Source organism: Lonchura striata, chromosome 3, assembly GCF_046129695.1.
Source record: "Lonchura striata isolate bLonStr1 chromosome 3, bLonStr1.mat, whole genome shotgun sequence".
Lineage (NCBI taxonomy): Eukaryota > Metazoa > Chordata > Aves > Passeriformes > Estrildidae > Lonchura > Lonchura striata.
Window position 1 is genome coordinate 29,753,205 of NC_134605.1, and position 20,406 is coordinate 29,773,610.

The following is a 20,406-nucleotide window of genomic DNA, read 5'->3' on the forward strand; positions in this document are numbered from 1 at the left end:
AGAGCAGATGTTCAGGGTATGCAAACCAGAGCCAGACAGGCACTTGAGAGCAAGGTTCAGTTTGGTTTATTTACTTTTGAAGCAAGAAAACCTTCAGAGTAAGAGTCACTTCTAGCAATTTTCTTAACTCCAGAGATGAAGAGGGAAACAAAAGTCAGAACACTTTAAAATTTTCAAAATTTTAGGTGCAGTTAAACGTCTCTATTAGCCTAGGATATAACCATAACACAATGAGAGTCTTTTGCTTGACTCAGGTTGAAAGTTCTGGGGAAGAAAGGATTGGATTGCAAAAGAGTCTAAGACTCAAACTTTTTTCCAAAGTTAGTTTTGAGAAACCTTGAGAACATCCAGGAAAGGCTCAAAGTATGTTCCAAAAGATCAGGGAACTCTTTGTCCTTCAGGGTGGGAGAAGACATAGATGTATGCTGACTTATTTGATGAGGTCTGTATCTGTCCCATCACTAATTCTCTTTCTCCCTTCTCGACTGGCAGCTGTTGCTCTTCCAGGAAGCAGTGTCCCAGCCCTGGACAGCCCTTTGCTTTGGGGACCATTGACTTTCTTCCTTTACGTACTGCTCAGATGATGGCAAGTGAGCGCTCCTGTCTTCGGACCAAGACATTCCTGCTCCTTTCCTACTCAGCCACCTCTGCTCCTCTTCCTCCCCTCCTCTCTGGCACACCAAAGTGTCCATATGTTACCAAAGACTGACAGGCATGACCATGCAAAGGGATCTGGTTCAGAACTGGAGCAGTCCTTGAGAAAGTCATAATGTCTAGAACAAAATTTAAAAATAAAGACAAAACTTTTTTTAAAAAGCACGTGCACGAGAGAGAGTGAGAGAGAGAGGAAGGATAGAAACACACATGGAGAAAAGAAGGAATGAAACACAAAAACTGGGAATGAAGAAATGTGAAGAGTAAATGAAAGAAGAAAAAAAACCACACCCATGTTTCCATGGGAATGTCGGACAGGGCTTCCTCAGGGAAGTGTGAACTCGTTTTAAACAAACAAAAATATATTAAAGCACAAATTTCTACCAGAACAGTTACCTTCTTTGCTGCAGAGCCCACAGCTTAGTGGATGATATCCTGCAGTACTCCCCTTGTCTCCTCATGCTTTCCCCCTGGCTGGGGCTGCCCTGCTCCCACTGCAGCTCCCTGCAGTAACACCGGCTTCGTCTGTGGGGCAGCAGACGCCCCACATGCCGGCAACTGGAGCGCCTTTCCTCGCACCGCATGTGCTTCAGTGTCTCCATCCATCCACATCTTCCAGGCGCTCATGTACTTAATTGCCCCTGCTGTGGTTTGCTTTGGCCTTTCCCCACAGCTCTGTGCTTCTCCTCATCCCCCAGCCCGAAGAAGATGGAGCAAGGAAGCGAGTGATGACATGGACCATGCTGAGTGGTGAAGTCCTGTCTGGATCCAGCTGCAGCATGTGCCTCCAAGAGCCTCTTTCTGTCTCAGCACTCATGCTGGATAGGCGTCAGGTCTGAGCTGCAGACAGAAAATCTGGTCTCTCTGGGGCTGAAGGATGGGATGTCAAGGGATGGGACTGGAAGGGTGGAGCAGTTGCACATTGGCTTCCCCCTGTGAATACTGGGATGGCAACTGCCTCAGCCCTAAACCCACAATTGCTTCTCTGCCTGTATTTTGTTACTTATTTGTTTTTTTATTCCATTACTTCCTCCAGCTCAAGTTTTAGGGACTATGGTAAGAGTCAGGCATTTAAATGTTCTTTATCCTGTGCTCAAGACCCAGCCCCTGGGCTGGCAGTTCAGGCAGCTGCAATGCTGCTCTCTCACCTCCCAAGGCCTTTTACATGCACAGTGCATTCGCTGCAGTGTGAGCAAAAGGTGGCAACAGCATCACTGCTCAGGGCTGAGGTTGCTGAATTTTGTCAGCACATGCAGCCACACAGGCATTCAGCTTCCACTGCCAGGGCAGTGGGTAGAGCAGCTGAAAGGTGGAACAAGCGGGAAACTACTCCAGGAAGGATGTAGGCAGGAAGTTGACCCAAAATAGGCTTGTGGTGAGCTGTGGCACTGTTTGCCACTGAGGAACAAGGGAACAGGCAAGGGGGAAATTCACTTTTTTCTTGATGGTATCATAAGTGGGTAAAGCTGGTGTTTCTCTCAGCTGCAGACCTGCAGCAGATCTGGCCAGCCTCCTCAAGGTGGAGGTGCATGCTGCTCCAGATGAGCTCCCAGGAGAAGGACTTGCCCTGCACCAGCCAAACAGGAGTTGTGATAGCCTTGTTGTACCTGGAAGCAGCTCTGGGCGTGACTTACCTCCCTGCACAGGGCAGAGTTAGCCCCACAAGGCTGTGAATTGGGGTTTATCAGCCCACAATCACAATTAATTGTGACTCTTCCTCCTAAGGGATACCCCATCCCAAATCCTTATCTGGAACACCACAGAGAAGATATCTAGATAAGATAGCTGTTTCACTGAAGACCCAGTACCCATGGCACCTTGCCCATTTCTGATTAATAGATCAGCTTCTCTAAGACAGCCATGTTTGACTGAAATCACCTGAATGTATAAACTGCCTCATGCATTGCTCAGCTTCCAGCCATGGCTGGGGCCTCACTGATGGAGGGGGAAAGCTCCCAGGATCCCAGGAGATCCAGCCACCATCAGAGAGGGAAAGGACATGAGCTCTGAGGGTCAAGGGGACCTTCTCACAGGAGGCCTTGCAGGACAGTGGGAGGGCATGATACAGGTCTCCCCAGCCTGTTCTGCTTTTCTCCATTTCCAATAACTGGGACTGTGTCTTTTCTGTCTCCACTCCTCCCTCCAGAGCCCACACCTCAATCACAGTGCACATTTGACCAGGAAGCCTATGACTGTTGCCCAGGGCCAGGCAGTGCCATGAGATGCAGTGGGTGCCGACAGCAATTCTGTGTCTTGGTGTCTGTTGCCATTTTCATGGGCAGCCAGTGCTGCCCTTTTTTAGGCTGAGCTCTTTCAGCCCTGTGCTCTTCTTTTCCTCTGTGCTTGTTGGACATCAGAAGTCATCACCCCACTTCTGGTAAGAGTCCACTTTCACTCCTAGGAGAGAGGTCATGCTTCCCAGTGGTGCTTGGGAGCTTCACAATGGCTCCTGATGTGCCAGCAGCAAAACATTTGTGTTGCATTGCTGGTTGCAGGAGGCTTCTGCTGGGCAAAAGGTGGAGACAAGAGTGCTTCCCCATCGATAAGAGATTGCCCAGGGCAACCATCTCACCTTCTAAGCTCTGAGGCAGAGGCCCTTGTGGGTTTGCTCAGCCCAGGTTGCACAAGCATTCAGGTTTTGCTGTTGTTTAGTGAGCATCTGAGGTGCTGTGGGGCTAAGGAGGTGCAGCCTGAAGGTTCAGGATGATGGGCAAAGCATTACCTGTGAGGCAAGTGTCAGCAAAAGGGCTCCACACTTTCAGAAAGGGATGTCTGCATGGAGCCCATGCCCTGTTGCCAGCCCCTGAGAGGAAGGATATAAGAACCTCACCACACCAATCTATGGCACAGGGGCAAGAAGCCCTTTGGTGGCTGCAGATCCAGGACAGAGCCAGGAGGCTCTCCCAGCCAGAGCCTTCTCCTACTGTCAGGTGTCCTTCAACTTCAGTAAAAGTCTGAGGAAGCCCCTTCCCACTTAGAGCTCTACTGTTTCATCTCTGGCTAGAAAGCAGCTGGTGGTGAGTTTGGGGAAAAGTCATTAACCCTGCTTCTCAGAAGTACTGAGGACAGAAGGAAAGACTTCATTTCCCTGGCAGATGTGCTGAGAGATGGTATCAGGGGAAAGAGGCACTTCAGCAGCAAGGATGGGAAGCTGTGCAGTGATGGGGTGGAGGGGAGGCAGGGTCCCTCTTCTTTGAGGGTAGTGGTATTTGTGGTTTACTACCCCATGCTAGAGAGGCAAGTCTCCTTGTGGAGGTAATGCATCCAGGTGAGATGTAAAGCCATGCTCCTTACCCCTTCCGATTAAAGATTCCTTCACATTTTTCACAGTGTTCTGGCTAAATTACAGTCCTTAAACTTAATTACTGTCTGTCTTCTTCAATATCTGTTGCAGTCCCAATGTTATGTTTCTTTTCCTGTTTTATGTTGATCTGTGCCTATCAAATAGCTGCTTTATTCCACTCCAGAAGTGGCTGCATTTCAGCAATGGTGGATATTATTCCTGTATATAGTATGAAAGTCCCTGCAGAAGAAAAGTGCAATATAAATTTAAGAGACTGCTTTTCTTTACAAGGAGACCTCTGCTTGGTAGTTGTAGAAATACATTAGGAAGAATGCTGTGTGGGTGTTAGCCAAGATATACTCGATTTTATTTTTTTTTCAGGGTGTAGAACAGAAAATATGTGAGTGTGCAGGCTCCTGGGTATAAGTTGTAGATATTAGAAGTAGTGAATGCTACTGTGTAGTTACAAGTGCAGTTTACAAAGAAACTTACACTTGAAACCTCTTTTTGTAGTTGTTCATCATATTCTGAAAAATGTACTTTTTAATTACAATTTTCTACAGTTCAGTGCAAGTCCAAATAATAGGTCATCAACAGAACTTTAATCCATGGCTTTTAACAATATGAACATCAATTCTTGCTGCTTGCCCTGAAATGCAGTTCCTGGCTGGTAATAATAATATTAAACTATTTTTCTTCCACAAAGATCAAACATTGGAAAGTGGTGGACCTCACGTGTTCCATTTGATCTGGAGTTATGTAATTAGGAACACCTGAGTGCAACTCTTCCCAGCTGTATGGGAGTGAAAAATTGTTTCATGTATATGAAAAACCTTGCATAGTGCACAAATGGTTTGGGAACTACTCATGGGTCCCTTTCAACTTAGCATATTCTGGGATTCCATGATTGGCAGGCATGCAGAGCTGCTCCAGCAGAGCTGCACAGCATGCTGCCTGGAGCACAGCTGTAGCAACAGTGATAGGGAGCCCTTCTTCTCTGAGCTAGTTTTCTTCTGGAAAGAAATATGGTAGCAATCAGAGAAAATTGGTGGGGGTGGGGGGGCTTCAGATACTTAGGCTGGTAATTTTTTTTGCAAAAATAATTTAGAGATATGAGAATTAGTGTAGTAAATATGATACAAATTATATTTTATTCCCTATTGCTATCCAAAGTATTGAAATTTCATTTCTATCTATACAAAATCCTGTGGGTGCACTACTCCAGAATTACAAAAAAAATTACTACCAAAGGGAGAGCAGAGTCTGAATTCCTCCTCCTCAGCCTGTCCTTATCACTCTGTGCCAAAAAGCACACAGCTTTTGGGTTGGTGTCGGGTGCTTCTCAGCCTGGGGGGGACAGTCAGTGATGCCGGTGGGAGAAGCATCCCTCCACCACTGCCCTGAGCCTTGTGTCCAGCATGAAGTGGTCCCCATGCAAGGCACTATCAGGAGCAAACCTTGCTCCCCATTAGCTCTCAGCAAGGCTGAGGCAGGGAATATCGATGGGAATTGTCAGGGGGTCCTCAAGCTGCCCCAGGCAGGAACAGGCAAAGGAACCAGGACATTTTAGTAGTCCCTGGAGGAAATGGTGTCACTTCACCCCAATTGGAGACAAACCATTTTGCTAAAGCAGAGAGCTCAGGAAGCTGCTGCTTCAAGATGTTGCTGTTTTAGTCACCTTTGTCAGCACCATGCTGATATGTGTTTTTCTCTGGAAATACTGCAGCATCCCTTTACTTCCTGGGTGCCTTTAGGTGCCCTAGCAATGGCACGGAGGAACATATCACATGGGCTCTGTGCCTTGAGCTGGGTGTGGTAAGACAGTGCCACAGCACCTACTGATGCCCAGCTCCTGCAGCCAGGGAGAAGGACCCTGCTTTTCAATGATAACAAGCAGTTGCATTGAGAGTATTTCTTGTGCAAAGGATAGGCCTCCTGGCACTCCTGGCTTGGGAAAGACCACTCTTGGTCCTTTAAACTGCCCCAATATGTTGTCTTTTCCAGACTGCCCTCAATGTGGGTGCATCCCTCTTCACAGCAACAAGTGTGCAGCAGCAGGACTCTGTGCAGGCTGTTGCCATAATTTTATTTGCTTTGGCCCAACTAATAGCTGCTCATCCAGAGACAAAAGGCTTTTACAGAAGAAAAGTGCTGGAGAGCTCTGGCTATTGGATTTTAACCTGACCAAATTTACACTCCATGGTAATAGTAACTGGCAGCTGTTGGTTTCCAGCAGGGAGTTGAATAGCCTTGGCACACCCAGCATCCCAAATGATGGCTGTGGTCTATGGGTGTTTTCAGTTCTTCCCTTGGGATTAAGGCACATGTCGGTTTGGCTGACCATTTGCCACGACCCAGCACACCACAGGGGATTTTGGAGTCTTCTGATGGCTATTTATAGTTTGTTATGGTCATTTCAGACCACTTGTGCCATGGAGGCTTTAAACACCCCAAGAAGCACTGTGGGATAGCCCAGGACTACTTTTGACCAACCCACCATTACAGAGTGGGGGAGGATGCAGCTTGCAGACAGCTGTAGTCTGCAGGATGACCTCTTGGCCATGGAAAAACAGTGCCATCCCACTCCATTTTGTCTGAGATGTGTGCCTGACATCCAGACCCTGGGCTGTGATTCATGTGCATGCTCGGTGACTTTGCTGTCAAGCATCCTTTCTCAAGAAGAGAGAGAGCTCCAGAGACAGACAGCAAGTCAGCAGGACTTATGGTGTCCCTGTGCTGTGTGGCTGCAGGGAATGGGGCCTCAGTCCAGGTCACTTAGATCTGCTCTGGCACCTTCTCCATCTTGCTCCCTGCAGCCCTGGCAAAGCCTGAGGGGCTGGTGGGGCTGCCTGGGTGGTGGTGGTGGAGCAGGAGCACTTCAGGGCATGTGTTGGCTCCATCATGGACCTAGTATGGATCATGCCCTGGCTTCATCAGAGGCAAAGGAGGGATCACAACATGCATGGCTGAAAGGATGGAACAGAACTTGTGTGTGTTTTCTGGAAAAGGAGAGAGGAAAGATGAGCTCCACAGTGCATTGTCCTTTGCTTCACTCATGGCAGGCAGCAGGCTCTGACCTGAGGCTTCTCAGATGCTGAGCAGAGATACTAAAGAAAATTTTGAGACCAAATTTCCCAGTAAAATGTACTAGCCCAGCTCCAGATCCTCCATGAAGAAGCCAGGCAAACCACTGTCCTCCCATGGGTGATCCCTGACGAAAGCTGCAAGGGGCTGGTCCCAACTTGTGAGCACTGTCCTCCTCTCTGCTGCCTTTCATGGTGAGGGTTTTACAGCATGGGACAGAGAACAAGGGAAAGGGAGAGATGCCGTCTTTACTGTTGCAAAGGTAGAGCTGGGTGATTAGAGGTTTTTGTAGAGAGCTGTGCAAGTCTGTGGAAAATCCAGGTTTTGCTGGCTTTTGCTATTGCCTATAAACAATTTGCTCCCGTGGAATAAGACAAAATTTTGCACTTCCATTAACTATTGTTCTAAAAGGAAACTGGGCTATGAATGTTTGACTTATAGTGGGATTTTTTACCCCCAGAATGGCCTAAACTCAGTATAAGATAGGGCCAGCTGGACAGCTGTCATACACTGCTAGTCCCCAGTGCCCAAAGCTCATAGTGATGGATATACCTTATGCTGTAATGGCTGGGGCCTTGTCTGAAGCTTTGAGCCAGGTGAAGGGTACCTGTCTGCTCTGCCACCCATGTACATCTGTCCTGTCTTCCAGCCAAGTCTGTAGGAAGATAAAAGCTGTCCTGCTGCTGCTGCGAGCCAGCAGAGATCTGCTTTGGCTGGGGAAGATGGGCTCTGGTCCTGCCATTTAGGCAGTGAAGTGGCTTCCAGTTGTGTAAAGCCCAGCTGTTACAATTGAGAGATGCTCCAAGATCTTCAGAAGTTGCATAACTATGGCAAGCCTCAATTCATCGTAAAGGCAGGGCCTGGGTAGGAGCTGGGATGTGTGAGATGTCAGCAATCCTGCTCTGCCACTCTGAGTGAGCTGCACCTCCTTTGCTATCAGCATTACAGCAGCTCAAGGCTGAGCCCAAACTAGCCAAGAGCAAGTGCAACCTCACTTCCTCCTCTGCATTGCAGCCTCTGCAGCCAGGCACCAACAAGTTTTCTTTTGTTGACCCTGATAAGTAACGTGGTGCTGAGATGAAGCTGTTTCCAGGTGTTGCTTGCACTGTAGGTCTGTCACTGGTAAGGTGTTTATCTTAGCAGCTTGTAGAGGATCAAAGCTAAAAGCTGAGGTGTGGGTGTGTTGAAGCTGCCAGAAATGCAGCAGGGAGGAAATAGGGCCCCTTTTGGAGGTGGTCTCCCCAGCTTTCCCTTTTCCACAGTCCATGCTCCAACTCAGAGTACCTTCAAATTTGGGGCATTTGGTATATTATGTCTCACTGGGCCTTGTTCTCAAGAGCCAGCTGTGGGTATCAGTAAACAGAGTGATAGCCAGGCTGTAGCAGCATGGTCAGCTCAGACAGCACCTAGATTGTGCTGAGAGGAGAATATAGATACCATTCTATTTATAAAATGCAACAGGCATTGACTGGAGTAGTGTTTGGGTCTTTTGTATGGATGGCAGCATGTACCACACAAAGACTGAGCAAGGGACTGGTGAGCATTTTCCCTGGGAAAATTCAGATGCTGATGAGGGAAGGTATTTACAGACTTGGAGCTTTCCTATGCATGTAGCATCCTGAGACAAGAAGACTCTCTCAGAGTTTGCTGGAGGTGACCTTTTCCTCACATCAAACTTTGTTTGTTCTTCCCTGCTGCTCCTCCTCAGCTTCACAGCACATTGATGTAATTGTTGGTGTTAAAGCTGGGTAAAGTGGCCTAGTGCCAGTACTTTCAAATAGATGAGTTTGGCCTGCTTTCCCATTTTTGGGATCTTCTAGATGTACCAGCTCATTCCACAGCAGGGGGTTCCACAGCATGCATTCATCTTAAGACATTCCCTAAAAGCTGTGAATGCTATGGATACATGGTTCTTCTTTGTGGTTTTAGTCACAGCCCTTGCCTGACAGCATGGAGACAATCTCTAATCTCTAGATGGAATGGGAAATTTGGTGCCAGCATGGTTTTGCTTGGCACCCAGTCAGAGCCATCCTGCCTGTATCACAATACACATAGCAAAGGGGCCATCATCCAAGATACAACTGTTCTCATGGGGAAACAACTGTGATATCTGCTTTTGGCCAAAAGTGAGCATCAGACAGTGATTTCCACACTCTTTTCAGTCTATCCCCCTGCTCCTTACTTAACTCTCATCAAGTGTTTCATTTCCAGCCTGGAGAGATGGCAGCAGACTTCATCCCTGGATCCCATAGGAGGGGATCACACCAAAATCCCATCCTCAACTTCTGAGGTGCAGGGAGAACCAGCTCAGGCCCAACAGTGAGCCACTTCAGTGGGATCTAGTTCCAGTGGGACTGCATTGCCTCACACTTCCAGGTCACCAAGGGCAGTAAGAAAGTGTTGGTTGACCTAACAGAAGTGTTTGGTAAGCAGCCCCCAAATGGAGTGACAGACAAAGTCTGTGTGTTTGGGGATACTGTGGAGAAGGGAGGGGGGTCCTCTGGTGTCTCTTGGGTTTTTGCTATCAGTATCCTAGGTGGGAATCCTGGGACAGAGCCTCATCTCCACCCACCTCCCTCATTGCCACCATGTCTTGTCCCATCCCCACTCCACATCTCATAGAGTGCCATCGCCGCCACTGAGTGGAGCTGGGACCCTCCTTGCCACCATGATGCCAAGCCGTCCACAATGTTAAAAGCACAAAACACAAAGGACTAAACTGAACCTTTTAAACAGGGTGAGATGTTTTATAAGCATTGCCTCATCCACCACCTCCCCCCAGCCCCAGTGCATTCGCCATGTAACCTACAGGTTCTCAATGTGGATTGTTTCATTCAAATAAAGCTGCAGTACTCAAGTGGGTGAGCCTGTGTGTCCCTCTCTGTGGGGTCGGGGTGACAAGGTGCAGCCTGCAATTGGTGCTGACAGTGGCTGGGGCAGGGAGGAGCTTGTATTGCTGCCCAGCCCTGAGGCATGTGCTAGTATTTGACCCTGAGCCTTTCCCAAAAGATATGATTAGAAGTCCCTGGGGCAGGCTTCTTAGATTGCTCAAACCCTAGCACAGAGGCTGGGCATAGGACATGGCACAGGCAAGTTTGGGGCAGTTAGTGCTGGGGAACCCTTGTGAAGGGAGTGTCTCAGAGCCCTCCCCTGATGTTCCCTTACCCAGCACTCCTCCTGCCTTTTCCCAGACCTGCAGCTGTTGAGGCTGCTGGCTGCTGATGGTACCACTCAAAACTGATTCTTTTGTCCTTTGCTCTTGACTTCTGCCACAAGAAGAAGAGTCAAGGCAGCAGCTCCAAAACTAGTAGGTGTGAAACAAATCAACAGCCCTGGGCTGTCAGTGTGGTGCCAAGGCCCCTTCTCCTGGTACTCCCCTCCACCCCAGGGTCTCCAGCATAGGTCCAGCTATTCCAAGGACCCATCAGAGAATGGGCAATGCCAACCATGACCCATGTGATGCCTAAGGTATTCTTGGGTGAACATGTCTTCTCTGCCATGAGATCTACAGGGCTACTCAGCTTAGGCCCTAAGTTAACTTTACCTCATCTGAGCCCTTAAGAGCAACACTTGAAAGAACCGCATGTGAAAGCCAAACATAGTTTTGCTTTATGCACCACAAGCTGCTGTTGGCTGAACCTCATCAGACTCTAAAACAAAGCCAGCACCCAGGTGCCTACCCTGACTGTGGGGCAGTGGATGATATAAACAACTGCCATACCCTCCACTTCAGCTAGTGTTAATGATGATGACTCCGTGGCATCTTGAGCAGCCTGGAGAAAGTCTGGGATAGGGCTCAAACCAATGCAGAAGAGTCTTCCAAACTAACACAACATTTCTGCCTCCTCTGCTTCCATCATAGCAAGCAGTTGTGAAACCCACTGGCAAAGAGGATGTTTGGTTTTATGATTCTATGAAAGTAATCGTGCCTAGTAAATGCTTCCTTTTTCCCCTCTCATAATGAAAATTAAGTGCTCCAGATGGGAATCTGAAGGGAGCTGGATTCTGGAATTGCTGTGGTGATTCAGGTCAAAATACTGGAAAGCACTATTAAACAAATATATGTGTGTGTGTGTGTGTGTGTGTGTGTGTGTGTAACATACATATATATTATATATTTGCATATATATGCATGCACATAGCACTCATCTCTGTCATTCCTGCCCAAGTTCAGCTCACCCTTGTCATGCACACGTTGAGACAGAGTCGCACTCTGCTGTGACTCCTCCTCAAAGTCCCTCTCCCTTCACACACAGTCCAGAACAGCTCTGAGGCTGGACAGCGACTGGCCAGGAAAGCAAGCTATATTTTGAAGGAATAGGCACAGACTGGGAGGGAATGAGGTAGAGGGGGACAGCCAAAGAAGGAAAATGTAACATTATTTAAAATCACCCAGAGAGCGGGAGTCTACTCCAGCCACTTACCTTTTGTCCTGGAACTTTGCATTTTTGTCATTAATTGTTAATTCTTGCTGTTCTAATAGTCCCCACACTAGCTCTGCTTTGCAGAAGCACTCAAATTTTTTACGGTGTTGTCAGCTGTAAAATGACACATACTGTAAAAGCCTGGGCTCTGGCTCTCTCAGACAGGGCACAACCATTGGGGATTACCTCTAATAACCCAGAATTTACTGTTTAGTTTGTGTTTGCCTGACACCCCATCTATGGTCACTCTCACTACCTACACACTAATACATTCCCAAGCTCTATGTCGCAATTCTTCCATAAGGGAGAAGAGGATGTGCTGGTAGATTAGAAACCAGGCTGAGGTTCAGGCTGCTCCTGCAAGGTGCTCTGTACTATTGATTGGACAGCTGCTACAGCTCAGTCCCTTCTCTGTGCACTGCAGACAGCAATATCACTTCCAAAGATAGAAGCAATGCTAATTTCGTTAAAGCCGGATCACTGGGAATGCCCACCAAAAAGACCACAGGGGAGCAAGCCGCTTTTGTCTTTGGCTTGGTGATTGGATGCTGCGCAGTAAGTAAAGCCTGGAGCCAGACAGTGAGTGATGAAGATCGAAAGGAGTATTGACTTCATGCTCAAGGAAGGAGAGTCCTTCATGTGAAACCTGCAGAAACACGAGCTGTACAGTCATTAAGAAGAGAACTGTAATGCAGACACAAGGATGCTTCACTGCATATCTGCAGGCTCCAGGCTAGTTGAGCATGGAGTGCTAGCCTTGTACCATCACACACAACTTTTTGGCAGGCTCCTGATCCCATGCAGCGCTGTCCTGGTGCTTGGCAGGGGCTATTTACCACATGAACCCAACTCTCACAGACTCTCTCCCTTCCCTGGGCAAGCAGCAGAGGAGAGGTGCTGGTTCTGCCAGGGGATCCCACCAGCATCTTGCAGGAAGGGATGAGTAGCACAGCTGGATATAGAGGTTGCTGAGAAGTAGCTCCTGACATTGGAGGGGGTGGGGTGCAAAGGCTCAGAGCACCAAGCTGGGATGGCAGAGACTAGATTTTTGTAAATGGCCATGCTTGGCAAGGGACAGGATGGGAACCACTTGTTCCCTGCCAGATGCTTGGGATTGGATATGAGAGTATGAGGGTTAGAGGTGGAGGGACAAGATGTAGCTCTAATCTGTGCAAGGCTGTGCCTCAGTGAAGAGAGATGGCGAGTGCCAGCAAGGTGGTAAGTGGGTGAAAGCAGGGAAGATAAGGCTGCCTGCACATAGGTGCATCAGGTGTGCCACACACATGCATGTAATTGTACATACATGCAAGGGCTGTGTGAGTGGCAGATTATTTCAGCATATCCTTTGGAACCCCTTTTCCTTATTTCTCTCTTCCTACAAATTCCTAAGCAAGGCTGTCTGGCCACAGGTCTGTGGCATTTTCCCAGAATGGAAGAGAATATTTGTTACAAGCAAAAACCACAGAAAATGCAACAATCTGAATTTTAAATATTCTCACCTTGCTATTTAACAAGACCAGAGGGAAAAAAATGGTGCTGACTGTAGAGGAAGATTTATGGTTTGTAAGACAAGACCAGGATTTATAAGCAGAACAAAGTGACCTAAAAAGCAGAGAAGATTTAGAGATATGAGCTGCAGCTGCAGCCCACCACATTAGTATCCTGACAGCCCATGCGAGCCCCAGAGCAGAGCTGGGTCCTGAGTCTGGCTGGAAAAGCTTTGTCCATCAGCTCAGTGGGAACGGCAAGGAGGAGACCTGTTGGATTAGCATATGGTTGGATATCTGGTGATGGAGGGGCACCTCCCCCCAGCTGTGTTTCCCCACACTGTCACACTCTTCCATCAATGTGTGGCCCCATATACATGCCACACATTCACACCCATGAGGGCTCTGACTGAACCTGACTCCCTACCCAGCACTTTTCTGTCAGCAATAGCCTTGTGCTGATGCCAGCTACAGACTGTTCCTGGATTTTTGCTACCGCTGGATCTCTGATCTCTGGGAAATTCTTCTGCCTCTATGGCATATCAGAAGCACTGCCCCACCTTGTCTGAGGACAGCCACCTTGTCTCCCTTCAGCCTCCCTCGGCTGCATCTTGATCCTCTTTGCTGCACTCAGGACTCTTAGTGGAAGGAGGCAGACAGTGTAGTCTGGTCCCCTGGGCTCCCTGCCCTGTAACCTGCTGCACCAAGGGCTTGGGATGCTGTGGCCTTCCCACTGCCTCCACTCATGTAGCATAAGGCAAGATCACTGCCTGCTCCTGTACCTCTGGTTTGGCACTGAGCCAGTACTACTCCCTGCCGTGGAGAGGGAATGGGGATTAATTAGCTAATTATTTCACATTGCCTTGAGAAGAGACAGGCTAGCCCAGAGCCTGGTACCTTGCAGCTAGCTGGTGGCTATGATGGGGGATGCCAGGGCAGGCCAAAGATTTTGGCAGCTGGAGCTCAGAGATGACCCATGCATCCCTGCAGGGCTTTTCCACATCCCACGTGAGCCCCTGGGCACGAGGGAAGGCAGATGCATCACAGATTGCTCCATGCAAAAGCCAGACTGACATGCCTCTGAGGGCTTTTCTTGAGAGCAGACAAGGAAGAGGGGCCAGGGCTGTTCCTGCAAGGTGCAAGGCTGCAAGTGAAGCCTGTCAGCAGACTACAAAGCAGGTCAAAGGTATCACATCCTGCTTTTGCAAGCATGAGAAAATGCTCCACACCACTGAGAAGGAAAGGGGTCCCATCCCATTCCTGAACACTAAGCTGCAACCATTGGACAGGCTCCTGCCCTGTTTCAGCCTGGTTAGCACCTCACCCTGGACCAGGTTTTATGTTCTCATGGGCTGCCCTGGATTTCAACTTCCTCTGCCTCTGAAAAGAGCTACACTGTGGAGGAAAATCTCTGAGGTATCCTTCATCCAATGGATGTACACTCACAAACTCAGCCTCTTTTAACCCAGTGTCCTGAATGGGCTTTGCAGCAAGCCAGAGCCCTGCTGCCAGTACATGAGTAGTGCCTAGAGCTCACTATAGGTCCCTGTGCAGCTCCAGCTTTGCCTGATGTTCTGAGTGAGAGCCAAAACCAAAGTCAGAGCTAAGCCAGAGCCAGTTTCCTTCTGCCCAACAGCAAAGTGCAGTCAGCAGGCACACTGGCTGTACAGCTGTAGGGGACTGCCTCTCCTTGCCCCAGATATTTCTGAGAGATCTCAGCATTTAACCAGAAAGAGCTGAACGTTCCTGAGGAGATATGGGAGGCTTGGAGAGCTGCAAGTGGACAAGGATCTGCCTGCTGTACCCTTCAAGTAGTTAGGCATCACACCTAGAGCACAGCACAGAGATAGCAGAGCTGACCACAAGCGGCAGGGCTCGGGCAGCAGAGAAGCCGCCAGTGCCACATGGGCTGCCCAAGGGAAAAGGCTGCAGCAAACCTGGCTTTGCAGAGCCTCCTCCCAGCTCCCTCGAACAGCCCCACCTTACACTACAGACAGCGCTGTGCATTGACCTCCCCACCTCACCAAAACCTGCCTTCTGCTTTTGACAAAGAAAATACTGCAGTCCCAAATCCCGGCTGGCAAACAGCCTGCCTTCAAACATGGGTGGCTCCTGGTATTTCAGTGCCTTGCTCCAGCCCTGTCCTCTTGCCTTTCACTTTTGCCCTGCAGCCCTTGCTAATGCTGTTTCACCCCCGACTCCCCAGCCTTTGCTCTCATCAGGAGCAACCTGAAATTCATGCCTGGGTCTTCAGGAAATGGGAGCTTAAAATAATTTTGTCCCTTCTTCTGATAAAAATGACAGTATTGCCATAAAAAAAGAAAAATTCTTAAAATAACAGTGTTTAGAAGCTCTGTGTCTCTGATGCCACCCTCTCTCCCTCCTGGCATTCCTGGCTGCACATACTCTTCTCATCAGCCTTTCCCATGACTGTCTCCATGATTTATGGTCTTAATAACCGAGCCTGAATCCTGCTGCCCTCCTCACTGGGGCTCATAACCGGCTGCCATTCAAACTCATAGCAAAGCATATTCTAGTGCAGTCCAGAGCATCTTTTCAGAGCAACATCATCGCCTTCTGCTCTCCCCAGGAGGAAACACCTTTCCTGCAGGAGAGCTCTGGGCAGTCTTTTCCCTTCTCTTTTCATAGGACACTTCTGTTACTGTTTCATGTAAGCCACCATCAGCTTGCAGCAGGAGGGAACAGGGGGGCTTTTCCATGTGGATGTACATGTTCCTCCTCTGCAGCAAACTAGCAAAACAGCAGCTTCCCCCATGCATAAAAGTCTCCCCACACATTTCCATGGAGGAGAAGGTACAGAAGAAGGTAGATGGTCCCTTACAGGTTGGATGAGCATCAGCCCAAGGACCTGGGCACAGAGATGGACGTGAGCAGGGAGCAGGGAGTGTCATGCAGGGTCTGAAAGCTGTGGATAGGGAGCCTCCATGCTGGCTGCTGTTGCAGGTACCACCCTGCCATGCAAGGGTCTCTCTCTCCAGCCACAAAGCACCTTACTGAAGCATCAAATCATTTAGGCTGAAAAAGACCTCTAAGATCCCTGGGTCAAACTATTAACCCAACATTGCCAAGTCCAACATTAAACCCTGTCCCTCAGTGCCACATCTACATGTCTTTTAAACACCTCCAGAAATGGTGACCTCACCACTTCTCTGGACAGCCTATTCTTCCAATGTTTGACTACCCATTCAGTACAATTTTCCCCATTACCCAATCTAAAGCTCCACTGGCAGAAGCCATTGCCATTTCCTCTTTTTCTGTCGCTTGTTATCTGGGAGAAGAGGCCAGCCCCTATCTCACTACAACCTTCTCTCAGGCAATTGTAGAGAACAATAAGGTGCCTCCAGTCTCCTTTTCTCCAGGCTGAACACCATAGGTTCTTTTTTGCTAGGCAGCTTTACAGATACTCTTTCCCCATCTTTTAGTACTGCATGGGGCTGTTATCAGTCTTGGTCTTGTTGAACCCCATACAATTGGCCTTGGCCCATCAATCGGCCTGTCCAGATCCCTCTGCAGGGCTTTCCTATGCTCCAGCAGATCAACACTTCCATCCATCTTGGTGTCACCTGCAAACTGACTGAGGGTACACTCAATGCCCTCATCCAGAGTATTGATAAAAATTAAAAAGTATTGATAAAGATTAAAAAGATGCTGAGCCCTGGGGAACAGCACTTGTGACCAGCCACCAGCTGGGTGTGACTCAATTCACCACCACTCTCTGGGCTTGGCCATCCAGACAGTTTTTTGCCCAAAAAGAGTGCACCTGCCCAAACCATGAACAGCCAGTTTCTCCTGGAGGAAATACTGTCAAAGGCTTTACAGCAGCCCAGGAAGATACATCTACAGCCTTTCCATCATCCACCAAGGAGGTCAACTTGTCACAGCAGGATATCAGGTTTGTTAAGCAGCACCTATCTTTACTAAACCTGTGGTGGCTGGGCCCGATCCTCTGATTGTCCCATACATGCTGCACATGCTCCATGACCTTCCCTGGTACTCAGATCAGCTTGACAGATGTGTATTTTCCTGGATCACGCCTCTGACTTTTGTAGATGGGCATCACATTTGCTAACCTTCAGTCATCTGGGACCTCCCCAGTTTGCCAGGACTACTGGTAAATGATTGAAAGTGGCTTGCTGACTTCAGGGCCGTGTCTCCCAGGTCTCTTTCTATTTCCTCTCAGGCTTCAGGGAATTGGTAAAGCCCTGCTGACTCCCTGGCAAAATAATAATTTGTTCTCCTGTTTGTACTCCAGAGCACATTGCTGAGAATCAGCTTAAAGGAGGTGAAGGACCCCAATTAGTCTCCAGAGAGTCTGCTTGAAGCTTTGAGAGCTGCTCCTGAGGTCTCTGGCTACTTGGAGGTAAGGCCAAACTCTTGTACTAATTGACAGCAAGGGAGAGGCAAAAGACAGTTCCCCCATCTCTGATACAAGCTGCACTCCCACTTAGCCCTGGGAAGCCACACTTCAGCTGTGCAACAGCAGTTCAGCAGCTGATGCTCCTCCTGCCCTCCCTTCTTGCAGATTAATGACTGTCTAATTGTTCTTTATTTTGCCCTGGCAAAGGTGGAGTCCCTTGCTCCTCACAGGGGAGAGAGAGCAGTGGAAAGGTACAGGGGTGTCCCCAGAGAAGCAGGAGCTAATGAGCCATCTGACTACAAGAATTTTCTTTGCCTGTAATACCTAGTAATAGGTATTGCCTTGGAGGCTGGCTCAGGAGAATGAGGCATGAAGAGGGGTTGAGGATATTACAATCCTCTGATTTTGAGCAAGTGTTGTTTTTACAAAAGACAAGTCATCACACAGATAAGCATGATGCTTTGCTTAACAAGAGAAATAAAAAAGCCCCCAACCACAACATGGAGGGTGATGGGTTCAGCCAGAAATCAACCCCTGTCTGCGTGTCTGTGATGCAAATCATGAGCTCCTGCACAAGCAGGAAACATGCTAGGGGGAGACTGCCTGTCCTCTGCACAGAGAACAGCCAGGTCAAAGGGGAAAAAATCTTCTCAGAGATGGGGGTGAAACAGAAGTAGCTCCCCTACAAATGGATTCTCTCTGTTCCCCAAACACTGAGTCACAGTGGGGATCTCCTGTCCTCCTTACTGTCCCCCTGCTCAGGAGGGAGTTCTCGCCAGACCCCATACAGTAGCTCCCCAGGGATGCTGCAGGTCCTGAGCTCCCTGTGGGAGCAGCCTCAGCCGCAGCAGCACAGGAGGCAGCCAGCCAGCTCGAAACAGTCATAGCTCTCCTCAGCCATCACATCATGATGGATGAGCCCTGCCCCATGGAACTGTCACTGTCCAAACAGAGCATGAGCTCACTGCTTTCTGCCTCCCATCTCAGCATGGAACCAGCTGGATGAAGAACTCCCTGTCCTCCCAGAGGGCACAGTCTGGCCTGGCCTTCCACCTTTTGATAACAGTGCTCAGGCATAAGAGACAAAGGAGTTTTCAGGGTGTAATTCCACTCACCTCAAGGCTTGCTGATTATAGGAGAGGGGCTCCCCTCCACTGCAAAGGAGAGGAGGAAATGCAAATGGATGAAGAATGATCTGGTCAAGCATTGAACCTTGTTATCTAATTTGAAAAACGGGCAAATGAGGTAATTATGGTGAGATATTGATTCATAGCAACATGATCCATAAATGCTATAGCAATAACTCTCAGTGCTGCCATACTACTTCCCTGGCCCCTCCTCAGCTGCAGAGGGCAAGTTCAGGCTTTTCACTTTAGCTTGTATTAGTCTGAGGGACAGAGACAGAGCCAGCCAGTGTAAGCAAGGTTAGGCCACCTTGGCCAGTGGGGGCCAGCAGACCAAAATGAGCTGGTCTGTTGGCCCCCACTGGAAAAACCTCTTCAGGAGCTTGGCTCTGATGGCCTGCTTTTCTTGTGTGTATTTTCAGCCAGGTCCAGTAAAGGCAGTAAGTGAAAAAAGAGAGAGTCACATTGATGGAAAGGGCCAGGAGGTAAGACAGAAGTAAAACAGAGGCTTCACCAGCACAGAGGCTACAGTGGCCTCCTACTAGGCTTTGGTAGTATACTGGTTGTGGCCAAGCAACTTAACTGTATCCTGTCCAGTTAGGGTCTGAGCTTTTCTCCCACTGCACAGGAATGTAATAAACTTCTGCTCTGCATCTGGAGACAACCTTCTCCACAACTGTGGAAAGCTGCCTTTTGCATTGGTAGTTCCCAGATAAGTTCCTAGTAGGTTTCTTAAAGATATATGCAGAGATAGGTTTCCCTATCAAATTTCCATTAAAATCTGTATACTCTTTATGTATTGCACACAGTACAGCATATAGAGCACACAAACTGTGTCACCCATAGCTGTGTGAGCCTGTGCCCCTTTTCTTTGGTCTGTTAGCTTAAAAGCTAACCTGAACATCAGTTATAAACAGAAAGAGGTAGCAGACCCCAAATATTCTCCACACTTTCAGATCACACCGAACACCCTTGTTGACCCATGAGTTGCCCCTATGAGTGAGTGAGAAACCAGCCTGGTACCTGGGAGTGAAGGGAGAAAGAGCTGGGGTTCAAGCATGTAAACCTGTTTCTCAAAAACAGGTCTACAGCTTGAGCACCTCCAAACGGTGCTGGGATACAGGACATAGGAGCCAGAGCACCAGAGAACCTGCCTGGCACAAGCCTGAGCCTGCTTGGCTCTGCCCTCATGGTGTCTGAATGTCTGTCTGCACATGACAGTCACATCAGGAAGGTTCAGCAGGTACCCCTTGGCATGCTCCATGGGAGGCATGCCAGAGGCTTTTCATGGCATTTGCTGCAACTTTTTTCTTCCCAACCTCTGGCTTGGGAACTTGATGCTGAGAGAGAACAGTCATGGCTCTATTCACAGCTCAGCTGCTTACCCTCTATTTCACCACCTGCAAAGCAGGTGATCATGATAATCCCCTCCTTCCCTGAGGATGCAAAGAGTCAATGAATAAATCACAAAAAGGAGTGCTTTGAGATCTTTGGGTAGAAAATATTCCAGGGCTGTTATTATTATTGATAATGGCACATATTTATTCCATTTATTGGTACTTCAAGCTACATAAAAGTAATCCCCTAGATGCAGGAGATTTAGAAAATAAAACTTCTGTTCCACAAGTACTGGCATGTGTCAGATGTGCTGAAGCAAATATTACCTTCACAGGCACTGTCTTGTGTGCCCATTTTTCAGCAGTTCCTGGGCTTCATCCTGCCCCACCAAAGTATCCTAACCCTATTTTCATGACCAAATCTGAAAGTCTTTACCCCTTCCACATCCTGCCAGTTTTCTTCACTGTATCAAATCCTCCATAACACTCTCTTTCTCAAGAGCATACCCTCAGTCTTTACCTTGTGCATGTGCCTCATGACTTCTCTGTTTGTTTCCTCAGCTGGTCCTTTAACATATATTCCTATACTCTACTTCCCTGCCCCTTCTTCTGCAGAGAATGTGTAAATTTCTGAG

The 20,406-nt window shown here is 48.5% G+C and overlaps 1 protein-coding gene across 2 annotated transcripts in view; it reads left to right on the plus strand.

The window, feature by feature from the left end:
* Window positions 1–20,406, plus strand: part of MDGA1 (MAM domain containing glycosylphosphatidylinositol anchor 1) — a 188,689-nt gene that overhangs the window by 140,447 nt on the left and 27,836 nt on the right. Inside the window, exon 15 of one of the 2 annotated variants that reach the window (XM_021550432.2) lies at window positions 17,206–17,313. In XM_021550432.2, the coding sequence (XP_021406107.1) occupies window positions 17,206–17,273 (68 nt within the window). In that variant the 3' untranslated portion in view covers window positions 17,274–17,313. Of the gene's footprint in view, window positions 1–492; window positions 9,879–17,205; window positions 17,314–20,406 lie in introns of those variants that run through there. The other variant, XM_021550430.2, reaches the window with a different exon arrangement.